The sequence below is a fragment of the Macrosteles quadrilineatus genome, unplaced genomic scaffold (genome assembly GCF_028750875.1).
Source record: "Macrosteles quadrilineatus isolate MER2022 unplaced genomic scaffold, UCM_ALF_1.0 Scaffold_4__1_contigs__length_99947679, whole genome shotgun sequence".
Classification (NCBI taxonomy): Eukaryota; Metazoa; Arthropoda; class Insecta; order Hemiptera; family Cicadellidae; genus Macrosteles; species Macrosteles quadrilineatus.
The window spans coordinates 47225938-47251174 of NW_026542597.1; the positions used below are offsets into that span (position 1 = coordinate 47225938).

Genomic DNA, 25237 nt, shown 5'->3' on the forward strand with positions numbered 1-25237 from the left:
TTTTTAGTAGACATTGGCAACAGCTGGCCCATCCAGACGCGTCTACAAGTCTTCATCAGCATCCTAAAATCAGCGCTTAACGTTTTAAAAATAAATATATAAGAAGCACTTTGATGAAATTACCATTACTCATACTGCTTAGACCACATTTACAAAACAGCTTTTTGCTCACACTTACCATAAAATACAAAATAAAATCATGTGTCGCTCCATTATTATGCTTATTCTAGGTCTTTTATACTTTTGGCAACTCCTTTACAGAACCAAGCCCATACTCGACCCACACTATAAAATGCCATATAACAATATAAATCAGTATTACAAGTGGGTCAGTTTCATTGAGGGGTTGTGGGGTGTTTGGTGCGCGCGCATCGGCGTGGGTGCCTGCCGCTCAGTAGGACATGGACCGCTGGGGAGACGGAGGCTAGGCGCCCATGCGTTCCTCATGTAGTATTAGCACTGACTTCTTCTAGTGAGCGATGAGTGCAGCCTGGAAGTACGGAGCCGTGGCGCTAACACTAGTCGCACTTCTTACTTTGACCGACGGCTCCTTGTTACTCCACAACCGTCCACAGCACTCTTCGGCGGAACAGTGGCTTGTCCTGTCCTCAGGATTGCCGCCTCCACCCGCGCCCGCGGGAGCGGCCAGTCCCGACCCGGCCTTGGACCTCCGGCGGCGGAGATCTCCCTGGAGGAAGCGGTCGACGGAGGGCGGGGGGCGACTCGCCCGGCTGTACACTCGCTCTCGCCGTGGCAACGTACAATACGAGATGCATCAAATGGGTTAGTATCACCTTGCAGTGCGTGGCACACACACATACACACTCTCATACAAACCTTCAACTATCACATACGTTATTTTGTATTTACCTCAGTAAGTTCATTCTTCTAAACTCATTAAATAAATTATTTTTTTCACGAATGCTATAATGTTTCCTAGAATATTTATGCTAATTAACTTAACCTTTGATGTTATCCAATTTGGTACGAAAGTAACTCGGTGCGGTTTAGTTTTAATTTATTTTATTGGTAAGTATCCGAAACTATCGTTGCGAGTTGATGTTTGACGTTGTGTTGAGATGTTCGTTAACATTCGTTGTGACATGGTTTGAACTCAATTATTGGCGTGTCATCGGTTTATTGGATATTGTTGTTTCAATGTGAGGGTTGTTATATGTTGTGTAAGCGCGACCGATAGGTTTATGAGTAGTCGTATTCTAAGTGTTTGGAAACGTTAGGTGACAAACTTTCACTCTGTTTTTCTCTGTGTAGTCCACAATAGAAAACGAAATATTAGAAGTAAATAGATTATTTTGAGTTTATTATCATATCACAGTTATAAAAACGCAAACTTAAAAACGACGCAGTTATAAATTAAAATTTGAGAGGAAATTTTAGTTTCTTTAAAATCTTTTTGGCCAAATTGCAATATGGCGTTCTATAAAATAATCAAACACACATTAAAAATACTACTACCGGGTTTTGAAATAACATACAAATTATATTTCAAATGTATAATAAAACAATATATTTTACTCAGTTTAAAAACCTACAATCAAAATGTGCCCCGGAATTTCCAAACGCCATGTCTATTGATCGCAAAGTAAGAGTGAATGTTTGTTTGGCAGAAAGAGCAAACCTTTAGAGTTAATATGACCACTTTGTATGATATCAGATGTACCGAGTGTGGCAGGCACATTTAGGTGATTGGACGGCAGAAACAGGCTTCATGCTATAAACACATTGGTTTCATCATCCGGCCGATGGTGCAACCATATATTTTTGACACCCTTGGGCTTGTGATTTTTCGCTGTGGGTTTTTTGTTTCATTTAGTTCATTTAATCTAATTGGAAAATACTTTCGCGTGCTATTATTTTGGGCAGTTGTGATTCAGTTACGTGTTTTAATTGATGTTACGGTCGAATCATATAAGTTACTGATGCGAAGCTAATGTTTAATAATAAGTATTATCTTTGACTATAATTATGTAACAGCTGACACAAAACGTCGGCCGATTATTTGTGTTGTAGGCCTATATTGAGGATATATTTGTTCTGATAAGTAAACAAGATACAATTCAATAAAAATATGGCAAGAAAATAAGATTAGAAGCCATCCTTGACTTGTGAAATAAAATAAATGCGGAATCGTGATAAACTAACTAATCATAGGCTTTTCATATTTTACTTTTAAAAAAATTGACGTTGTTTTCTAAATTGTGTCAAATGCAAACTTTGGATAATACTCGACTTGTCATTTTACATTAAAAGTATTCGTCAAAGATACGCTCAATTTTAAATATTTTTTTAATTCTAGTAGTTTCAAAACTGATTATGACAATGTACTTAAAAGATTAACAGTTTACGATATGCAGTAACTTTTGTTTGTGCCTATGTACAAAAAGAAAATCTATTAAAATAGTCAAAGTACCAATGTCTATTGTAGAATATTATTGACAGTATAAAAACCATTGCACAGAGAATAGTGTAACTTATATCTTATATATTTTGAATAAACAACTAAACTATACCACACATCGTTTTCTGCTCTGCTGATATATTAAAACGTAGGAATATTAAAATATAAATGGGTAACTTTGTACGTGTCAATTTTAGACAGAGTGTTAGTTGATATAGTGTGTCGCCTGTGGCTTTGAAAATTACTAAAGAAATTGTTTTTTTTTTTTTTTGTTACAGACTTGCATTTTACTGAAAATATAAAAAAAATCTCTGAAATCACAGCGTGGACATTTAATATTTAGCCTAATATTTTAACCAAACTAAGTTTAAAATGCTTAATTTCCAAGCATACTTGTAAGATAGAGAACAAAATTTACATTCAAAGTGTTATATACCTATATTCTATACGATAGTTTTGATTTAGGAGTAAATCTTTATCTTAACTATTTATTTAGTCGCTATACCATATAACACTTACATTATACATATTTGATCATCAAAGGATCACAATGTGAAATCAATTTATTTGACAGAATTGTAAAATGGATGATTGAAATGCATGATTGATTTTGGACAATTTTCTTCATAATAAATTTAATTATGGCGTCTGGCTATGACAAATCAAAATAATGTGGAAACATTTGCAAACTATTACATCAAGTGAAACGCCTAAATTGTCCATAAACAAAAATATGAAGTTGTTATTATCATTTCACTCGTTGACATTAAAACATTAAAAACACACAAATATTTAAGAATACGTTAAGTCATAATTGTTACTATTTTAAGTGTGAAATAAGTTAACATGACTTTTTCTTCTTTGCTCGCAGGCCCCCACGCACGAGATAGGCCATACGATGTCCCACAGATTGGTGAGTTGTACCTCCCTTGCTGGCAACAGTCCAGTTCCATGACCTAGCTTCTTTTATTTTCTATTTTCCATTTTCTCGACTGCCCTTGTTTTCACATTATGGTTGTAAAACACGCCTTCTATGGTCAGGTTTGTCGCTGTACAATCATAACTTCTAAAGGTGTAAAAGTTGCATTGTTATCAAACGCGATGAGTTTAAATTTTTTCGACCAAATAACCAATTTTTCTGTTAGGAATTTCATATCTAATTTACATGTTACTCAGCAATCCATAAAATCCGTGGATGGTTGAAATCTTGATTCAAATTTAACTTGTATTATATCTTTTAAATCAGATGTGATAGGCTGGATGATAATTTATTTATGAGATAAGAATAAACAATTTAACAAATATTTATAACAATCCATTACCTTTTTTAGTTGTTTTTAAAAGTCTATAGGATTTTTAAATTAGACACTTATTATAATGTTGCATTTTATGATAGTATTAACTAGCTTACATAAGAACGAATATATTTATATTAACTTCTACTACAGGTGTTTTGTTGGTTCCATCTTAAATTTAACATTTGAGCTACTGAAAACCAACAATTGGACGTCAAAATGAGCACAATATTATTCCTACATTGAAATCGCAGTTAACTAAGAAATCTTAAAATATCAAAGGGTAAAAAAAGACTATACCGTTGTAAAATCACATTTTCAATAAACGCTTGTAATATCCCGAAGGTAAAACATGCATGCTCTAAAATTTATCATTAGAAAATGTTTACGTTCATTCATATGATATTCAAGCCATATATTATAGGCTTATAGCAGCATTGTTTTAATATTCATGTAGTGCTGTGTGACTCTAATCAAGAGAATTAGAAATGTGTTGCGCAGTGCCGTATATTAATTAAGTCTTTGTTTTGCTACACTCTAGTTATGATTTAGTTGGTAAAGCTCTCAAGTGTTAATTGGCTTTGTATAATAATAGACCGCGTTGAATATTCTATCAAAATATTCAACACGACAGTAATTAGTTGGCCAAAAATGCTGCAGTTTGCACAAAACCTCTCATATTGGACGATGTAATGTAAAATTCAGCAACGGAAGTAGATAGAATATAAGATTTCCGCCTCGTAAAACAACGCAAGGAAGAAATAAGTAGGCGGGAAAATTGTATTCTTTATGCCTACTGACTTTAGGATTAGGACCTTAAATGTAAAGTTGCCTTTTGCGCTTTGTTGAGGTGAAGAGCAAAGGTTGAGTTTATCGTTTTATTATTGTGTGTTAGTCGTTGATTTCAATGGTTGTGGCTTAACTGACTCAGCAAAATCTGCTTAAATTATATTTGTATTTTTATTGCTTTTTTCTGCATACTCTGTTAATTTAAACACATTTAATTTAAAACATTCTGTTAACAGTCTGTGTTTTGCTAAGGGGAAGATTTCAGTTAAAAATGATATCTTGTTTAACTTGTGCAAAACAAATAGTTGGAATTCACGTGGATTCCTGGCACGTAAACAATTATTTTATTTCGACCTACTATTGAAAACTTTAACAAAAAATAATACAACATTCATCAGATTATTGGTGTATTACATTATTAACTAATTATAATATCAATAACTAAATTTAGCTTAGTTTTCGGTAAACACTCATTTTTTTCTTACTCTATCATTAATAATAACTTCTGAGCTTCTATAAGGTTGTTCTGACCTTCTATGCGTTTTGATTCATGTGTTTGAAACTTAAGACCGTGAATAATCTTTATTATGTAGCATATTAATGTAACCTACGGTTTAACAAAAAGAAAATGAATAGTCACAAGTTACAGTTATAGTTTTTTTACTCTAGTTTTGTTATGTATTTCATAGTGTTATCGAGACTTCTGATTGCTCTTACATATACAGGGTGTCACAAAAATCCGTATCGGCTATGCAGAACCGGAGTATAGATAAAAATATAAGATGAATATCTAGAATAACATTTTTTCCCAAAATCGCTTCACTAAACCAATATATATATATATATATATTGGATATCCACCAATTTTGTATTTTTCACATAAACCTTTTTATTTATAGATTGTTTTAACCGATCTTAATGGAACTGTTAACATAGGTTATGGTAGAATTGACCCATGTGAAAATGAAAACAAATATCCATTTTCAATCAAAAAATTCAAAGCGGCAGAAATTTTAACTTTCAAAACTTATATTACAAAGAAATTACCTACTAATACACTACTAATTAAAAAAAAATTCAAGTACTATTTTATACTGTATATAATTGAAATTTTCCTATCAAACTACACCAGTTCAAAAAAAAAAGAATACAAAACAACTGAAATACTGTACCATGATTTTAGTTGTAAAACAAGGTAGAATAGGACTGAGGTTTGCCATTTTACAACTAACTAAAATCGTGATACAGTATTTCAGTTATTATTCTTTTTTACAAATACCTAGAATTGTATACAGTTTGATTTTACATCAAATAGGCAGTTTATAAGCACATTCAATCTTAGTCACATAAACCGATTGGACTGGTATTTATACAATACCAGTATAAATACCAGTACTAGTCCGATTGGACTAGTACATACAATTACACCAAAATAAGGTCCGTGATTGGCTTTTTGATTACACCTAGTAATCGACATTGTTAAACTTCTAACTACAATCCTGAAATACGATACAAATAAAATCAATTACCTTTACAGTTTGCCCTTGTAGGAAAGTTTGTGAAAGCTAATATTGGTCGTAATGCAACGGAAATATAGTTACACAATAGAACGAGATTATCATAGCTGGGATTTGACAGGATTGGACCCAATTAAACAAGTCGTAGTGAGAAAAGTCCATGTAAATGTATACTTAATTTTTCCATTTCGTGGTAACCAGAATCAATAAATTATAAAATAAACTTGCTTACTTTTTTTAGTATTTGTTGTTGATTCTACTATATTATATTAATATGTTGCCTATACGTTTACAGCCCGTTGACTCCTTTAAGACGAAATAGGCTTCCACATCACACAGGCCAATGTAGTAAAAAGTGACATCATCAAAATTCTAACCGAGCCGAGCACAGCCAACACGTCAAAACTTGATTAATATAGAGTTAGGTAGAACACGTGAATATATTGGAAAATATATTCAATCCTTTCTTCCTTCGTAATAAAAGGTGATAATGTACTATGGCCGTTTCGGAGATTATTTCACTTTCGGGTATTTAGTAGTACACTTTTTCGTGTTAAGTTAACCAAGACTTAAGTTAAGTTTATACTACGCACCCAACAATGAAGCAATCTCCTATACGGCTCCAATATATTATATCCTAATATTATATTTCCATACGCCAAACATGAAAATTAAATAAACTGTTTACACGAAACTAGCATTTTGATAATGACATTTGGACTACAGAGGGTGGTTATGAAGCCTATTGCATCACATAACATATTCGAAGGGCTAGTTGGATGGTCAACATATCAATCAAAAGTGTATTGTTAGCAGGCTAAACGTATACTAAAAACATGTATTAATACTAAAAACATAACGTCAATCTATTTTAATATTTTAAAGACTTTCATGTTTCAAAACCTTTACATAGACCTAGACTGACAGTGGCACACAAAAAACTGCTTTGATACAAGAGTTTATAAAAAATGTCGAGCAAAACATTTTAACGACCTTTTCTAGTATCGTTTTATAGTCCGTAAAACTACTTGACAACGACACCGTTCAAAACCAAATTGGTTCGAGTTACACTAACAACATGCATGAAGCAGCTAAAGGCAAGCCTTCCTTCAAAGGTGGTGGTTGACAGTCGATGAAGTCTGGTTTGCTACATCTGCTGTTGACAGCTTACCTTGATAAAGTGTCAAACCGGAGCAAATCGCAAATTGAAACATTTACTCGGAATACTTGTAATAATCTGGGTTGCTGATGAAGTAACAAATTATTAGTTTGATAAGTTGGGTAATTAGATTTTTATGTATAGGTAATTCTTTTGTAGAAAACATCTACTCTTTAAAAGATCTAGCCAATTATCATAACATGTTATAGCCAAAATGACATTTGATAGCTTATTGGGTTCAAAGTTTTTAGTTTGGTCATTAGTTTAAAATTTATTATTCCAAACATGATTTTACTGTATATTGTTGTTATTCTACCTAATTCACGCAGTCATTTCAATCAGTAAACAATATTAGGTGAGTCTGATGGAAATCACCATACTGTAACAACATACATCCAGCTGCAAACAATTGTATTGACTGGGTAGCCAAGTGGTCATAGTGTTCTCAACAGGATACTTGTGTACGTTTTACTGTGTAGACGCAAAATACCGCACTTATGATATCAAATTTGAATTTATGTGGTGTTAACCTTCAACTCTGAAAGCTTGCAGGTTCAATACTTCGGGGGTAGTTAGGACTCGATGCTATTTATAATTTTCCTACCCCTACCGATACGTGAAACTCTTCCTAACGAAAGGTCGAGATTGGATGATTTCATAACGAGAGTTAGAATACTTAGTAGACCTCTACAACTCTTACGAATAACATGAAAAATGCCCATACCAATACACGAGGTTTAAATGGTGTTCCACAATTACTTTTAATAAACGTAAGGATTTTAACTAAATATGTGATTTCTATTAACATCGTAGTGGCTCAAGTAGACAAGCCGTCTGGATTCCGAGGATGTTCGCAGGGCGATTAGCGTTTGGACAGAGTAAATAGCAATAAGGGATGCTAACAGACGCTCTGGAATGTTCCTACCACGTCAAGTCTTTTCACGTTTCACTTAATGATAACGAGCGTTATGTAACGCTTATATTACATCGTCATGACTGCGATCAATATAACCATCTCTGATAGTGTAACAAATATAGAACGTGCGTCTCAGCATTAATGTAACTGGCACTGCCGATGCTTTTCCTATGAAATCTGAAGCCCACTTTTAATGGAGAATAGCTACGTTTGATGCCAGACGTTTTCATTCGTGCGATTTACTGTCTGCTTTAAATACCTTGTACAATAGAGCGCAAGCTCTTGGTTCTCAAGTATCTGGGGACTAATCCTGCCGACGACCAATGAACTAAAACATGCGAAAATGCCACGACCCTCATAAGCTATTCTGATGTGATTTATAAACGAAGCATCGAGCTTTTAGCGACGCAGGATGTGATGGGAAACTACAAAAAATACCAGAGGACAAGCAATGATTTATAATTTGATCGTTTTACTTGTTTAAAATAGTTTGAAGTTAGTACCTGATAAAGATAAGGTACAGGTAACACCTTGTGCAAATTCATACCAAAGTTGTCTTCAGCAGACCCATTGCTATTAAGTCTATCAGTGGGTGTGTTCATTTAGAACTACATATACCTAAACTAAGTTAACAAAGCAATTTAAACTCTAGAAGCTAAGTTTGTGTACATAACTTTCGGTCACACCAGTGTTACAGTTATGCCAGATCCGTCTTCTGGTCAGGAGGAACTGTTACGATTTGTATTGTTTTCGTTCTTACACTTTCAAACAGCTTTTCCATTGAGTGGATAATGTTTTTTGCCATAGAGAGTTCATTAAAGTTGATCAAAAAACATAACTAAACGTCTCTATACTGAAATGCATACGCTAGGCGTAAACCCAATAGGAAGTGAGTGTAATATATGTAATTTGTATAATCTTTCAGTGTAATTGGGGGATTTAGGGCACATTGTTCCAACTGTTAGTTGCCTTAAAATTAAATTCGTTTTTCAGGACTTATCTGTTATGTTTATTGGTAACATTGAGTTTATACTCAATGTTGGTAATAATAATTTATCGGAAATGATTCAAGAAACGTGAATGTACTATTTTCAACATTAATTTAAATTTGATCTGCTTTTGGCAGTTTTTATATCAAATAGCTATTGCATAAAATAAGATTACTAACCTGTCGTCAATCAATCCTATATTTGTCTTAGATTATTATAATTTTGGGGTTAAACCCCCAGTTTCGAATCTTTCTCTTCAGTCGTCAGCCGTCTATAATATCCTTTTGCATTTGCCGTTGTTCTTCATACATGATGAGACGTTTACAAAATTATATACAAGCGCACGAGGCCGGCCAAGGACAAAACCAGACTACCAGAGAAATATTTGAAAATGGGGTTTTAACGCAGAAACTTTAGTCATCTACGACAATAATTGAATTGATTGACGACAGATTAGTAACCTTATTTTATGTCAATAAATCAATCCATTATGAATAAATTTTAATTTCAGTTCTCAGTCCACATAAAAACAGTAATCTTTCATAACATCCAAGTAGATAGGTTACAATTTCCAAAGGTGCTGATTTAGTTTCTTTACTTGATGTAGAGGTGAAGTTATTTCTGGAAGTAGATTGGTTTCAATTTGAAGAGCGGTTTCCCCATTAGTAGATCGCAGAAATATTGAACGTGAAACTAAAGACATTTGTATGTCTAAGTAAGAACTTACCATCGCCCTTTCTTCCTCTGAGCTTTAAATTAATTTACTCAAATTAAATTGGTTTTTTTATAATTCTCCGTCGTAAAAGTTAAAAAAAACAAACAAGCAAACACGTCTCTAAAATGTATTTACACAAGTTGAAAATATACCTCAGGGGTTAAATTTTAACAAATCCCATAAATTATATTTGCATGAAATTCAATCTATAAAATAGATAGTGGAAAAATAAATCATCTTATTACTTTTAATTTAGATTTTATTCATGGAAACTCTTAAACGTAAAAGCGTTTATAATTTAAAAGTGTAGAGTAACACTTAAAACGACAGCTCTTCTCCTCAATGTTTAACTAGAAGGAATTAAACCGCACTTAAGGTGCAATCGAAACATTAATTTGACCTCTTTAAAGGTTTCAGTTGCGATATAATTTGTTATTAAATACAAGAATACTCTTTGTGAAAAATGTCATGGTCAAATATTTCTTCTATTTGCAATCCATTACACCTTTTAAATAGTTAAAGTTTAATCGATACACTACTTATCAATCCTGAAACATTAGATATCGATCATGTATTTGGAAACTGAATTGAAAAATTATAAAAGTAGATAAACTTTGCAGCTCGCTATGATGCAAATACCACCATGCAAATAGTGATCAAAGACTGCTTAGCTAACTGCTTCCTAAATTTAATAAATATTTATGCCACTATTTCATAATTACCTCTCCACAAAATAAGGATGTGGCAGGTGTTTGCTAGTAAACGAAATATCGGAACGCGGTGCAAGAAGCCTTAGTTTGCATTGATTTAATCTCTAAACCCGACTGTTGCTCTTGCGTAACTGGATAAACCAACGCATAATCCCTGGTTAGCCTCCACGCACTCTATATATCTCTATAGCATAAAAGATACAGTAGTTTACACATCTACAATCTTAATAACATAATACAAGTGCAACTGTAAATTAGTAGCTTTTTTGTCGTTATAAATATATAACAGAAAATTTTAAACTCCTTAAAAATCAATTTTGATAATAAAACACCTTGTTATTTAACTTTAAATACCTAGTCACGTACTTACCATTATATACAACAAAATTTCAAATGACAACGTTCTACCCTTTCACTAATACAATTAAATAATTATCACTACGAATGATTGACAGGAAATCATAGGTAAAGTAAAGTATACCTCTCTAACAATAATTGTATCAGCACAGCTAAAGCAAAATTGAATTTTAAAGGAGAATTGATAGAGCTCTCAATATTCCAAGTAATGAATAAATGGATTCGTTAATTCAATTTTGCTAAAATAAGAAAGTGCGTAAGACTGTCCTTCGGAGGCTTTAGAATTTCTCCAATTGAAAACTCCGATTCATCATGATTTATTTCAGTAAAAAATTTTGAGAGTCTAAGTTAAATGAATATGTTATAGTTTAGTTACAAATTTACCTCTTTAAAGCTATTTATTTAATAATTTTTTGATAAAAATTATAAAATAACTTTAAACACAGACATTTTTAGTGAATTCATTCTTATTTAAAATATGTTTTATTGATTGATTTCCTGAAGTTTTACATGACATTTTTTTTAAGAACACGTTTCGATCATTGGGCCATTCTCAACTCCACGTCTCATTGGGTTTAAATGTCAAAACGCGTTCTTAGCAATAAAGGACCGAGGTGGAAGAAAACAATATTTTATCTTTCTATCTATATCGTGCTACATTAAATAACATATTTTTCATCTAGTTCCACATGATAATGTAATACTGTTATAATAATTGTTTTAATGAACTACTTTAATTTTGAAGATCTACAGAACGATGAACTTTCAAATTACTCAAATCAGTTTCTTAGTTACCTTATATACGTAGACCTTCAGCTGAACCACTAGCAACTACACTGTACACGGAACTAAAAGTCAATTGTGATGAGCGGGATTCGAACCCGGAACTCAAGGATATAAGTCCCGCTCACTATCACTTTGAGCCAAAAGTAATGGATCGTAGAGTTAGCATTAATGTACCACGTATAATGAACAGCATAATCACAAATACCGTTACAATATTACATACAGCGACTAAACATGGATTAAAATAGCTTCCTCCTCTTAGGAAAATTTCACTTACAGACTAATTAAAAGTGAAGATAAGGTAAAAGATTGAACACAAAATAAGTATATTTAAGGGATTTATGGGATTGCTAAGCTGAGTAACATGTTAAACATATTTAAGGATAATGTCAAATTGTAAAACCGTTCATTGTAAAATGTAACGTTTCCTATGGTTTCACACAAGCCACATCGCTCGGGAAAGAGTCAAATTTTACAACCGTATCGATTTCCGTTTGTATTGTGGAGTCTAGACGTTGTTTACATCGGCTCGACGCAGTTTTGAGTTCTTACTATCCCCAAACTTACATTAGAACTGTCAAATCATCCATATTTGATTAAATCGAACAAATGTTTTAACTTAAGAAATTAACCTCAAAGCGCATTTATTACTTTTCTCTGGTTCATATAATAAAGCCACTTAAGTCCAGGCCTAATACAAATATCACAATACTTGATAAATAACTGCATTTCTTTGCATACATAGAACATGATAAATAATGTAGTTTCCAAAAGTAACAAAAAAATTACAACTCCCCTCATAAACACTTTATTCATGATCGAATCAGACTTGTAGGTAAACTGATTAACTAAATTTGCTACATATGATAAACAAAAATGTTGTAAAACAAAAATACAATGAAAATCGAGGGATGACATAGACTCCAAATAAAAACGTATACGAACAGTGTTTCCTTCTACAGATCTAAAATCGTACATAACCTTGATCACAAACCAGGGGTTTATCACAAAGACTACGATAAAGTCTACTTCCCTACTAGAGGAATTGCTAAAACCAGGACATCGTTGCAGGATCGATAAAGGAAGGGCTAGGATACATCAAAGATGGAACACTTCACATCCTTTCTATAGTTTCCGGCTGAACAATCTTGGCTTACAGTTCAGCTCGTGTGGAGAAGTATAAATGTTTACAAATACAGCTTAGAACTACACAAATATTCCTTAAGTAGAATGGTCAATGCGTTTGAGAAGAAATATTCTATACATTTAAATATGGGTTTTTAGCACTTTGACTGTTGGAGATAATGTTAGACTACTCAGGCAGTCTTGGTAGATTAAAAACCAATATTACTGTTCGTGCCATGTTCCTATGTTCGAACACTATCGTCAGATTCAGGTATTTTTGGAACTACACAAATGTAACACTTTATAAGAAGAATAAACAAGTGTTGTGCGTGTGTGTGTGTGCGGTGCGTGTGTTTAGAAACACATGTTGGCGATGATGTTCTAAAACCTAAATAATATGACTAGAACAAATATTTATTTTAGTTGGATTATAATTACATTCAAATCGTTTAGCACCAGTACGTAATAATAATAAGTGGGCAGTGGCGTAATTAATTAACATTATTTCGTTGATAGTTGTTTTTGTTCGTAGGGTTATTATCTAAATAGAAATACACCAAAAATATACCCTATGACATCTGACTCGTCTCTTTGAAACACATTTAAAACATGCAACAGCCAATTATAAACCCACCCCGCATTAAAAGGTCGCTAACCTTTTATTCATTCTCTTAAAAGAGATTTATTTTCCATTTTTTCTGTTATTTTGTAGTATTTTTCCTTTACTTCACGGCAACAACTTTGTTTTAAGATCTGGTTAAGGTTATATTTTATTTTGCTTATACCATATTATGTATAACATCTTAAAATGTGGTAAGAATTAAATTAATACCAACAACAACAATAATTCTAAAACACACAGAGAAACTTTAAATGTTAGCAGTAGGTAGTTATATAATTTGGAATGTTAGGTTTGAAAATTAAGTTTGTAATTGAAATGTTCTATTTAAGCAGCAATAGACGCAGTCTAGACGAGACGGTTCTATCAATGTTGAGACAAGTAATTAAATACCAAGCCACCAAACTCTGATGGCGGGGAACAGCCAAAGATATTGGCTTTCTAATTAATTCTCGTATTTACTTTACTCGCTTGTATAGTGGATGTTTAAATTTTTAAGGTAGAAGTGTATTTTTAAGTTGATAGTTTTAACAGCTGTTGAGGAAGGATTATTAATGTATTGGAATTACTGACTTCAATTGATAGCATTTTGATAAATGGGTAAAAATATTTTTAAAGAAGTGGTCTACAGAATATGATTGTGATTTGGTTCCTTATTATGATTCTAATCGAGAATATGATTTGTACAAATAAAAAAAAAACAACTTCACTTTAATGCATATACTTCATCAGTATTGTAAGGTTATAATTCATCACTGAAACCAACACGCATATTTACACACAATACACCACCATGTCATAAACATACTGCTTATGCAATATTTAAGAGCTATACTCTTAACAAATTATGATGAAACAGTCGAAGTTTCTATAGTATATTATTCATGCAATGAGCTATTTTAGTCTGAGTTACAAACAAGGCCCGAATATAAAGCAAGGACCGCCGCCGTGCCTGTTGATACTGTATCGACCGCAACGGAGATGCTAAGAATAGAACCGTCAACAAAGAATACCATGGTTTTCAATGTTAGTTTTTACAATATTCTATTAGTAAAGAATTTTAAGTATTCAAAACGTCACTATTTTGTTTTATTTTCAGTAAATACTAGCTGTTGGCCCGTCCTACGTACGGGAATCAAGTAGTCGATTAAAACTGGATATAATTCAAAACAGCTAGTTTACACGCATAGAGATAAATTGTGGCAGTTATAATAGGGGAAATCATCATGTAAACAATCACGTGACCACCTATTTTTTCATCTGATTATAGGCTTATTCGATATGCATTTTAGATCCGATAATTTTACAATAAAATAGCGATTTTGTCGATTTGAAAAGCTTTAAAGTGAGATTGGTCGATTCACACACACTGGTTCCCCAGCAATAAGGGTTTTCGGTTCCATGGTCAGGGCCTAGGTTTCTGAACCATAAAGTACTATTGGGATATGGTATGGTATGGATCGATTTAGATTTTTGGAGACACCCGGCATGTTAGTGAACAGTTTTCTAGAGACCTACTACACCAGTTGACAATTGCATTGCCCACAAAAGATTTTTGTATGCCGACATAGTCCTGACATATTAAATAAATCGTCCATACCTAAAAAATAACTATAAAATAATTATTATATAGTGAAAAATGACGCCCTCCAAAATACTTTTAATTTGATAATCATTTATAATGCAACGCCCTTCGTATTGCCTGAATATAAGAGTCATATCGGTCAAAATCCACTGTACAACACGTTACAAGGAAATTGATTTCTATATCTACTATTTGCCTTGCCAAATTGCCAAAAAATCTAATATAATCTACAAACCAGGTGCACAAGGTTTAAACACAACGTGATTCTGAATCAGATAGAAGTCTTATAACAAAGTAATCAGAAGTGATCTGGCGCGGCGCGGCGGTGTGAGCAAGATTTTATCAGTGGACCACAGACTCCGATCGATCGACTAACTTGCTGTAAACAACGTGTTGGCGCCCGCCGCTACAGCTAGGTAAGACGTAGACGGTTACCTCAGAAAATCACGTGACTAAAAAATATTCAACGATTAAATCGTGGTTTTAACGCGTAGCTTATTTGCGCGGTTAAGTATACATAATATAATTATTTTTTATATTTTAATAATTTGTTGGCTTTAGTTTTACTAAAACAGTGATTATAAAATTTAATAGTTTTGCTTTTGAGTATACAACATAATTTGGTATTTATTTGGGTGGAGACGGTTCCCTCAGTATGTAATACAGGGCGGTGTTGCTAGCTTAGTGTTTAGCATCATGGACTAGTGACTCGATACAAGAAGGGTGGGTTTGATTCTCGGCACACCCACAAGACATGTGGGTATGGACCGCTTTCCCTAGAAGTGAAGCATTTGTGTACACAAAACTTTTACAGGTGAAGACAATGAAAAAACATTTTGAGAAATTCATCTTTTTTCTTACCTAGAAAGTAATAGTGCAGGGTGGTGGGTGGTGGACTAACAACTTAAAAACCACCAGCAGGGTTATGAGTTTGTGATATGTATCAAAGCTTCGGCTTAAGTTTTACTGATGGATTGGTGGAATAAATGCAAGGTTCCAGGACGGAATTTTAGCGCTTTTACCACTGGACTTGGCCAAATCGTACAAGCTGAAACTTCACAGTAAAATTACAATCTCTACTCATATACCAATCCTCACCTCATCTAATCGAGGGCCGCCATTACTGAATGCGACGCTTAAAACTGATGCCTTTAAATATCTTAAATGAATAAAAAGTATAGCTGTAGTGTTAAAAGATTTAATGTCAGTGAACGAAACCAATATCGCAATATATTGTTTCTCCCTGTTAGAAGATATTAAAGGTAACACTATCGTTGCAAAACATTATCTCTTCAAGGTTAAGTGAAAATATTTTTATAGTTTATTTCGTGTAGCGGTTTTGTATCACAATATAAGGCAGCTCTAACTAATGTTCAAGTTAAAAAAATTGCCACTATTTGGAAAACTATCAGAAAACCTTCTTAGACATGCAGGGCCCAAAATCAGAATAATTAACACTACATAAGCAATTGTGCTTCCATTGCAATCATTGTAGAGGTAGTTACAATCAACCTTAACCAGTTGAACTACACACTGTCATCATGTCATCAAGCTCAAACTATGTAATTGTTAATTTGCTACTTGGTAGGCTTGTAGTGGAGGATATAGTTTACATTTGCATACACTTGGAAACGGAATGGCTTTGACAAAAAGTGCTACCACACACTTAACTTTTTGCTATGTAAATGGTTTGCTGAATTCTCATTTGATTTAAGCCTCCGAGATTTAAGGGTGTAGGTACAAATCATAAAGTAAACCGATAATAAATACAGTGAGATTCAATTTGACACGACTTTTCTATTAATTGGAATTGGGAACTTCACTTCTAAAGATCAATCTAACCGATAACCAATGTTAAAATTTCTTAACTAGGTGGATCGGACCCCACTAGGAATTGTGAGTCCATGTCTCTGTAACACAAAAGAGGGCAGCCCCCTCTGGTGAGATATTATTAAAGAGCAACTTTATTTATAACTAATGTATTAGTGAATTTAAGTTAAGATTTATAAGGTGTATTTCAACGAATGCGCATATGTATAGGTTTCAATAGCGCTTGCCTAAAAAGGTAATATTGAAGAATACATCTTTGGGATTTACTAACGAGTTACTAAGATACATCAAGAGTGGTTTTAGCCTAATACGTAAAAAGTACCATTTCAATTACTAACTTATGTACTTTTAAATCATAAACCGTGTGAATTATTAACTATGGAATATCAAGTATGAAATACCATTCCTTTTCGCTAGGAAAAATCACTTTGTAGCCTTTTGCTCATTTTACTGGTCGTAACTTTTATATAAGGTATTTTCCCCGAAGCTCACGGAACAGTCGAGTTGTATGCAATAACAAATGCGCGATTATAATTGATACATTACAAAGATTATGGGGTTTATGAGTATAAAGTATTTTTAGCCGGGCATGGCGGGGGAAAAGTCAATAACCTGGGAAAGGCAACAGGCAGCTTGTGACCTTGCTTCACCACAACCCTCAATCATCCGTATCACGCGGGTCTTAAACATATTTACCTAATCATTCAGTTTCATAACAAATATTCAATATTTAGTAAACGTTCATGAGTGAGATATAGTGAACTTGCTACAATAGTGTCAGTAGTAAATTAGTGGCAGAATAAAACTGTTATTCCTGGATACACATTTTTAAGTAAAAAAAATCTGAATTAAAAGGAACTAATTTTATGGTTTCTTTTCGATACAAATGATTGCCTAAACTATTAAGGTTTCTTTAGGATTTCGAAAAATAATTATTGTTAAAAGATGTATATAATTACAAGTCGTGGAAGGGAAAATAAGTATACTACACTTACTTTCGCTAGTGACCTTGTATCGACTAACAAATTTAATATTTTTCTTCTCCATGGCATGTCAAATATATTAATTATTTTTTTAAATCTTGAACAAAACTGTAATATATAATAATTACATGGAATATTATTATTAATTACTTAAAGCCACCGTTAATTAAAATAGAGAATGGTATTTATCCACAACAAGTAAATATACAGTAGGATGTTTTACCCAAAACTATCTTTTATTACAGTCTGAAAACAGCATTATTTGTGCGTAAACATGCGAGGAACATGAAAATGAACATTTCGCGTATTACATTGTTTGTAGAGAAAAGTTAATAAAAACGCCAAGACCTTCTCTGGATTGTTTGAAATGTGATTTGTGTATCTCTTCCTCTCTGAGTTTAAAACATCGTGATGCCATTTAGTTTCATGAATATGACGAAACAATAGAGTTTGGGAATTAGTTCTACATACTCATGTATGTATTTTTTATGTATAAATATTTTAATGTATGTATTTTTTATGTATAAATATTTTTAATGTATGTATATGTATATATTTAATCCATATATTTTCACCTGCTGCAATGATTTATGCAATAAATTTTATTACACAACGTTCTGTTTGAACGTAAAACAGTCTAGGAAGTACAGGCGAATACGTTTAAACTAACTTTACACAGTGGCTTAATAGCCTATTTAAGTGGAAACTCAAGCTTAAAGGGTTATGCACTGGCGTTCTCACCCTATCTATACTATGGTTTATAATAACTGATATAGGATTGCCTTTTTTAAGTCTTTCAATCTATTGTGATGTTATTAGTGCGTAGTTCTAATAGTATAATCTATACTAAGCAACATGTAATAAAATGCCATAGATTCTAATTTCATACATGTTTTAAACTTACGAATAACGTAATTGTTTTATCGACAGCTTAATCGGCGAACAACCTAGGCGAAGTGTTGTACCATATATCTACAACAATCCTCATGGTGCTATAAGCTAGCCAGAGCTAAGATAATGTTAATGGATGGTTACATTATTATGTAATATTTTCATTGATTCATCTTATGCAGTATATACTGCAACGAAATATTTGCTTTAACATACAATTTCTTATTGGGAAATAACCTATCTTTACTAAACTTGACATTAAGTGCTTATATAATTTACTGACTAAGAAATGCAATATATCTCTATACAATATACATATCACAAACAAGTTGTCACTATCATACCACAAAATAAAATTCTAAATAATCAGTTTTGATTTATAAAGAAATGTTTGTTCACCAGAAAACGCTAAATCTAAGCATCTATATGAACAAATAAATCAAGCCGATTAAATGGTTTGGTTAAAGACATTATTATTACAGTTTACAATATTTACCATCTTGTATAGGGTAAGATACCTTTTAACCATCAAAGGTTCCTTGTTCTCAAGGGAGGATCAAGGAATACCAAGATGCTTGAGAGAAGGCGCTGGTACCTCGAGACTTCATTGGTGTTTATTATGCAAATTGTGCTTTTGAAAGCGATCCCAACAAACGAATTACCATTCCTTGTTCTTGAATAAATACTGTCTAAACCTGTAGAAAACATCTTAAGTTATCTTTTGTTGTTTACCCTCCCAAACTCTAGACTCGTTATATGCTCTACTTACGCTTATAATAATTAAAAGACAGTTGTTTATAAAACTTGTATTGAGTTATTGTGCATATTTGATTTTAGTTGAAAGATTTACTTCGAAAAATGTATAATAAACAAAAGGTATATATAAAACTGTTTTTTTTTTGTAGATTGAATACACCGTGTTTATGCATCACTAAGTAGTGTCACCTACGGATTAACGCCATACAACTTGTTTTCCGTAGTCTTTTTTATTACTGTAAATTTTTTTCTAGAGCACTGTTTTCAGCATGGTTATCTTTTTAATGTAAGTTCCAGTGTGTACACTGTAGCAAACAGACGTCAAGCCTGTTGAAAAATAATACATTAATAACCCAAAACCACGTTTTAGCGAATTTCCCATATAGGGAATAAGCTATTACCGTAGGTCTCATGGTAAGACCTAGACCCGGGACCGATTTACTTTTTCGTTTTGAGGTCCCCAGAGGCCAAAAACACCATCCGTTCAAATTCATATATATATATATATATTTTGTTATTGTATACATCAATGAGGGCTACTTTAAATGTTACTAAGCAAATCAAAATACCACAGTACCCTAAAAACATTTTATTTTATATTACTTACATGTTTCGGACATTAATGCATTCGGACATAAATAAATACATGTTTCGGATACAAAGAAAAAATGATTGAAAAATTAATAAAAAATGAAAAAACAAAAAGAATGAAAGTAGAAGAACAAGAAAACGTAAAGAAAGAATTTATATGTATTCCATTCAGCTCATCCTTAAACAAAACCTTAAGAAAGACATTACCGAACTCAAAATTTAAACTAAGTTATAAAACAAGGAATAACGCTTTTAACATCATTCAAAAAAGAACAAATCCGAGACCCAACCCACCAAATTTATATAAGAAATCAGGAATTTACAAATTATCATGTAACAACTGTGAAAAATACTATATTGGTCAAACAGGTCGAACATTTGAAGTCAGGTACAAAGAGCATATACAGGCAATCAGATCAAACAATATGACAACACAAAAATCCTCATACGCCGAACATATACTTCAGACCGACCATACATACTCAGAAATGAATAAAAATATGCACATTCTGGATGTTGAAAATAAAGGTGAAAAAATGAATACAAAAGAAGACTTTTATATTTATACTCATCATATTAATGACAAAGACAATTTACTAAACTTGACACAAATTCAAAATCAAAACGTAATATTCAATGAAATTATACATCTTAAAGAAAACTCCTCCTTCCCTTAACATAAAAATTATCACCTGTTCTTTAATAAGAAATATCTAATAATGTTTGTAAATAAAAGAAACTAATAGGTTATATACTATACTGTGATCATGGCATTAATGTCCGAAACATGTAAGTAATATAAAATAAAATGTTTTTAGGGTACTGTGGTATTTTGATTTGCTTAGTAATATATATATATATATATATATATATATATATATATATATATATATATATATATATATATATATGTCCGTTAGCGCGATAACTCGAGCAAAATTGATCCGATTTTGATGAAATTTGGTACAAACGTGTAAACCTACATTTATTCGAACGAGTTCGCAAACCAGCATAATCGGACCATGGGATCAGGGGTTTATGGGGGGTTTTATGGGTAAAAATGGGTTTTTCTCATTTTTGACCCTAAAAACTTTAAATTTCTAAATTTCTCTCTAGACCATTTTGAAGAGCTTAAAAAAACAAATAATTTAGTATATTGAAGTTTGTTTGAATGTTCATTGACTACGGAGAAAATTAAAGAAATTGTAAAGTTAAAACTCCCATGTTATGCTTATGGAGAATAAATAAACTGTTCTAGTTTGCTTGTTTATGGATATATTTCAATCAAATTTGGCAATTTGGCTTATTTCACACTAAGCTATCAATATTTCAATTGGAAAAACACACCTCAACATCTTTCCCGTAGCAGCAAACCTAACTACTCACTAAAATTAATGTTATTTAAATAGGAAATAAATCTGAAAATTTATAGGGAATATTTTAGTAGAAATCGAGCCTGGTGAATGGAAATTCGCTTAGTATGCAGGTTTGCTGCGACGGGGGTATTAAATAATTAAGAATTTACAGATTATTTATTCCTTTACAACAATTTCAAAATATATCTATTTCTCTTTGAACGAATAATGTTTGAAAATAGATAGCATTTTACATCTCTATAATGTAGATGGTCAAAGTAATAGTGGTAATAATTTAAAGCGTATCAGTAAAATAACGAATTTTTAAGATTTGATGATACATTCCAACTTGTACGACTTTTTGATCATACCGCAATCGCCCTTCTGGAGTTCGTATGTCAACGAATTCCATAGTAAATTACCGTTTTATAAAGAATTATATTTACTAAAATGCCTTTAAGCAACTCATACATATAATTTACTCAAAAGATATCCATCCATAATTGGTATTCATGATAATATTAAAAATATATCGCCATACAAACTTACAATCACGTTGAAAATCCAAGTCTCAAAAGGAATTTTACGAAATTATCTATTGGTAAAACGTACATATTTAATGGCTCTTTTATTAAACTTTAGCTTAATGTAAGTTGAATGTTTTACGTAAAGTTTGCTCAGCTTTACGAAGACTTGCTGGGAAAGTCAACAGATTTAACACCAGCGTTACTAATCAAATTACGACAGTACTCATATACCACAAACTCAGTTTTGGCAAACGCTTCGGCTTTTATAAGTCACAGTTGCTGACGTCATGGAAATAAATGTAACGTTTTAATAGTTTGAAATCAAACAAGGAATATTATTTGAACATTTAATGAGCATTATTTGCGTTTCAATTTATATCAAGAACCAAACTTTCAACGCGTTGTTAAAGGTTGAGTTGCACGATGTATTGGTTAACTTGTGTATGTCAGTAATGTAATTGGTTGGTATAGTTTCGCGTGCAAATTTGGCTTACCACAGGGGAACACATTCATCGCGTTGAGATGATTTACGTATGTGACATGTGTAGCAGATATAGAGCCACAAAGTTGAATACATATGTTTAAATACTATTTTTGTTATTTTGCCATTCCTTCAACAGTTTATTTATATTATAAACTCAAAAAGTGTTTCCCTACAATTATACTACTTTTCATTGTAAATTTTAGATCCAACTTTTTCTATCCTAATTTTTAAAGAGAAGTTATATTAGACATTTGTTAAATAACTACATACGTTACGTCAAGCTGGTTCACAATAAATTAATATTATAAGGTTGTAGTTTCATCACGAATACATGTAAAAACAATAGCTCCTTTTAAATTACAACTTACATGTTTTTTACTGATAATACATTTTTTATATACTCAAACGATACGCATTATCAAGTATCAATACAGTTTCATGTTACAAGCAATACAGTATTTGTGTGTTGCACGTTTTTAAAGTTGAAACGCTAAAAATAAATCTAAACACGATTATAAATAATTTACTAGATTTTATTTGCTATTAATTCTGCATTTACGAATACATTTTGAGGAGCTCAAAGCAACAAGTAAGAGAAGAGGAAACATCAATGAAGCAAGTAACGAAGTTTTCCGGTGATGTGAAGATTAATTGATTTTACTCATGAGACTAGCGATCCTTCCGTCTCAATAAGGATTCAACGAATTAATCCCCTGGAACGTATTAAAATACAGTCACTGTTCCAGAGAGAGGGAGAGTTGAGGTCTAAGTGAATATTTGTTTTTGTATATTTTCGTAAAATAGGTATGATTATTTTATTATTTTGTATTGCTCCATTAAGAACATCAAATTGTGGATGTTTTATGAAGGAGTTTAACATGATTCAGAAGTTAGTTGGTTAGGTACCCTTGGACTATAATTCTTGTTTGACTTCTTTCATATTAATTCACGTTACGTTTACATTCCTAAAGCGATAGACATGAAAACAAAGCCGAAAGAATAAAAAGTATGAAATAGTATGATTGAAATGAAATTAGTTTATAATACAACAAGGAAATTCTTTAAGGTTTTAGTTGTCATTTTATTCATCTACTACGAAAGCCACTTATTTTATTAGTTATTAGTTTAAGTAGACTTATTTAATACTTATTCTCTTCTAACCAATCGACACCGTTTCTTTTTATTCAGTTATAACAAAAAATGTTTGTAGCAACACAAAAATAGAAATTTTATCGTGGACCTTTTTTGTACAAAATACTACTTTGAAGCTTATATTATGTATCTACAATAAATCTATTTACATTTAATCCACTAGCAGTTTTTATAACATTTAATGCACTGGTTGACAATAAATTAACATTATTATATAATTTTGATAAAAACCCTAACTAATGCATTGTCAAATTGATCCACCTTCCCACCTTTATGCCAAACCTCATACGTCACGTAAGAAATAAACAAGCGTAACTAGTTTTCAACGTTTAAAACGAAATTTGTCACTGGACGTGACAACTTCGTGGCAGCCACAGAGGATTGTATGTACATTTGTCACAGGGCAAGATGCCTTTACACTGCGTGCGTCTATTATCGCGGGAAGGGACAGTGGAAACGCTGGACATCTGGTTATTTTGGCGCTCTCTCAAATTGGCACAATCGTGCTTTCACTTTTCTCTAATGTTTTGTTTATTGTTAAGATAAATGGCGGAAAAACTGTTAAGGGTCCAGAGCAGTTTGAAAACGGTTTTCACCTTTCCTGCGTTACGTCAATAGTTTATTTTGATGTGGAAATTATTATCTAAATCATGTTGTTTAAAATAATAGACTTTGCATGCTAATTTAGCTTAACTTATTCTATAAAGTGTTTCTAGGTAAATTCTCAAATTTATTGGACGTTTGATTAAACTTTATACTGAAGTTTCCCAGTTAGAATGAATAAATTCGAGAGTAGAATGTTTTATACAATATCCAAGGATAGTACACATGTTCCTCAATACAATTCCATTAATTTTCTGTTACGGTTAAGTTAAACAAGCTTATTTTATAAAACAATGAGCCGCACTTAAGTTTACGCCCTACACCCATTCGAATGAAAATATCGATCAATATATCGATTATTTCATTTGATATATCAAGTTTGGTTAGTTAGGTTATCATAACATAACTAACCGAATGATTCGATCTATCGAATAATCTATATATCGATATTTTTCATTCGAATGAGTGTAGGACACAATATGGAAATGATCACTTTGCTCTACGGGTAAACAGTGTGCAAAATAGCTCATTGCCGCTCTAGAGCGGGAATGGATCATTCCCGCTTGCTAAATCAGCTGATTTCACGGTTGACGTTTCTACACCAACGACATTCGCGGATCCGGTACGTTAGTTAACCCCGTAATCAAATTATATAACCGAAATAAGCTAAATGACCTAAATTGAAATCTATATACTGTACTTCTAAAAAGTTAACCCTTAGTTATTACTAGCTGTACCCGTGGGCTTTGCCCCGTTTTACTTCTTAATTACCAAGATAAAAAAAAAGATCGTGATCGTGTTATTAGATTTTCGTGATTTTCGTTCACAAGGCTCAATCACGTACTGGTTGAAGTTCGTTCGCTACGCTCACTCACCTTTGGGTTGGAGCTCGTTCGCTGCGCTCACTTGCCTTCAGGTTAGCTCGTTCGCTACGCTAACTTGCCTCCAGGTTGAAGTTCGTTCGCTACGCTCACTCACCTTTTGGTTGCAAACAACTTAGTTTTCCTATTTAATGCCTAAAGAATCAGTGAACCGAATTTCAGCCTCCTAGGTAAATGGGAAGTTTGAGAATTAAAAACGGGAC

The 25237-nt window shown here is 32.5% G+C and overlaps 1 protein-coding gene across 2 annotated transcripts in view; it reads left to right on the top strand.

Moving 5' to 3' along the window:
- The first annotated feature begins 400 nt into the window (after positions 1–400).
- LOC128993612 (uncharacterized) overlaps positions 401–25237 on the top strand; it is an 82008-nt gene continuing 57171 nt past the window's right edge. For both annotated transcript variants that reach the window (XM_054417609.1, XM_054417610.1), the window contains exons 1-2: positions 401–783; positions 3291–3332. In XM_054417609.1, coding sequence (XP_054273584.1) covers positions 480–783; positions 3291–3332 — 346 coding nt within the window. In that variant the 5' untranslated portion in view covers positions 401–479. The remainder of the gene's footprint in view (positions 784–3290; positions 3333–25237) is intronic.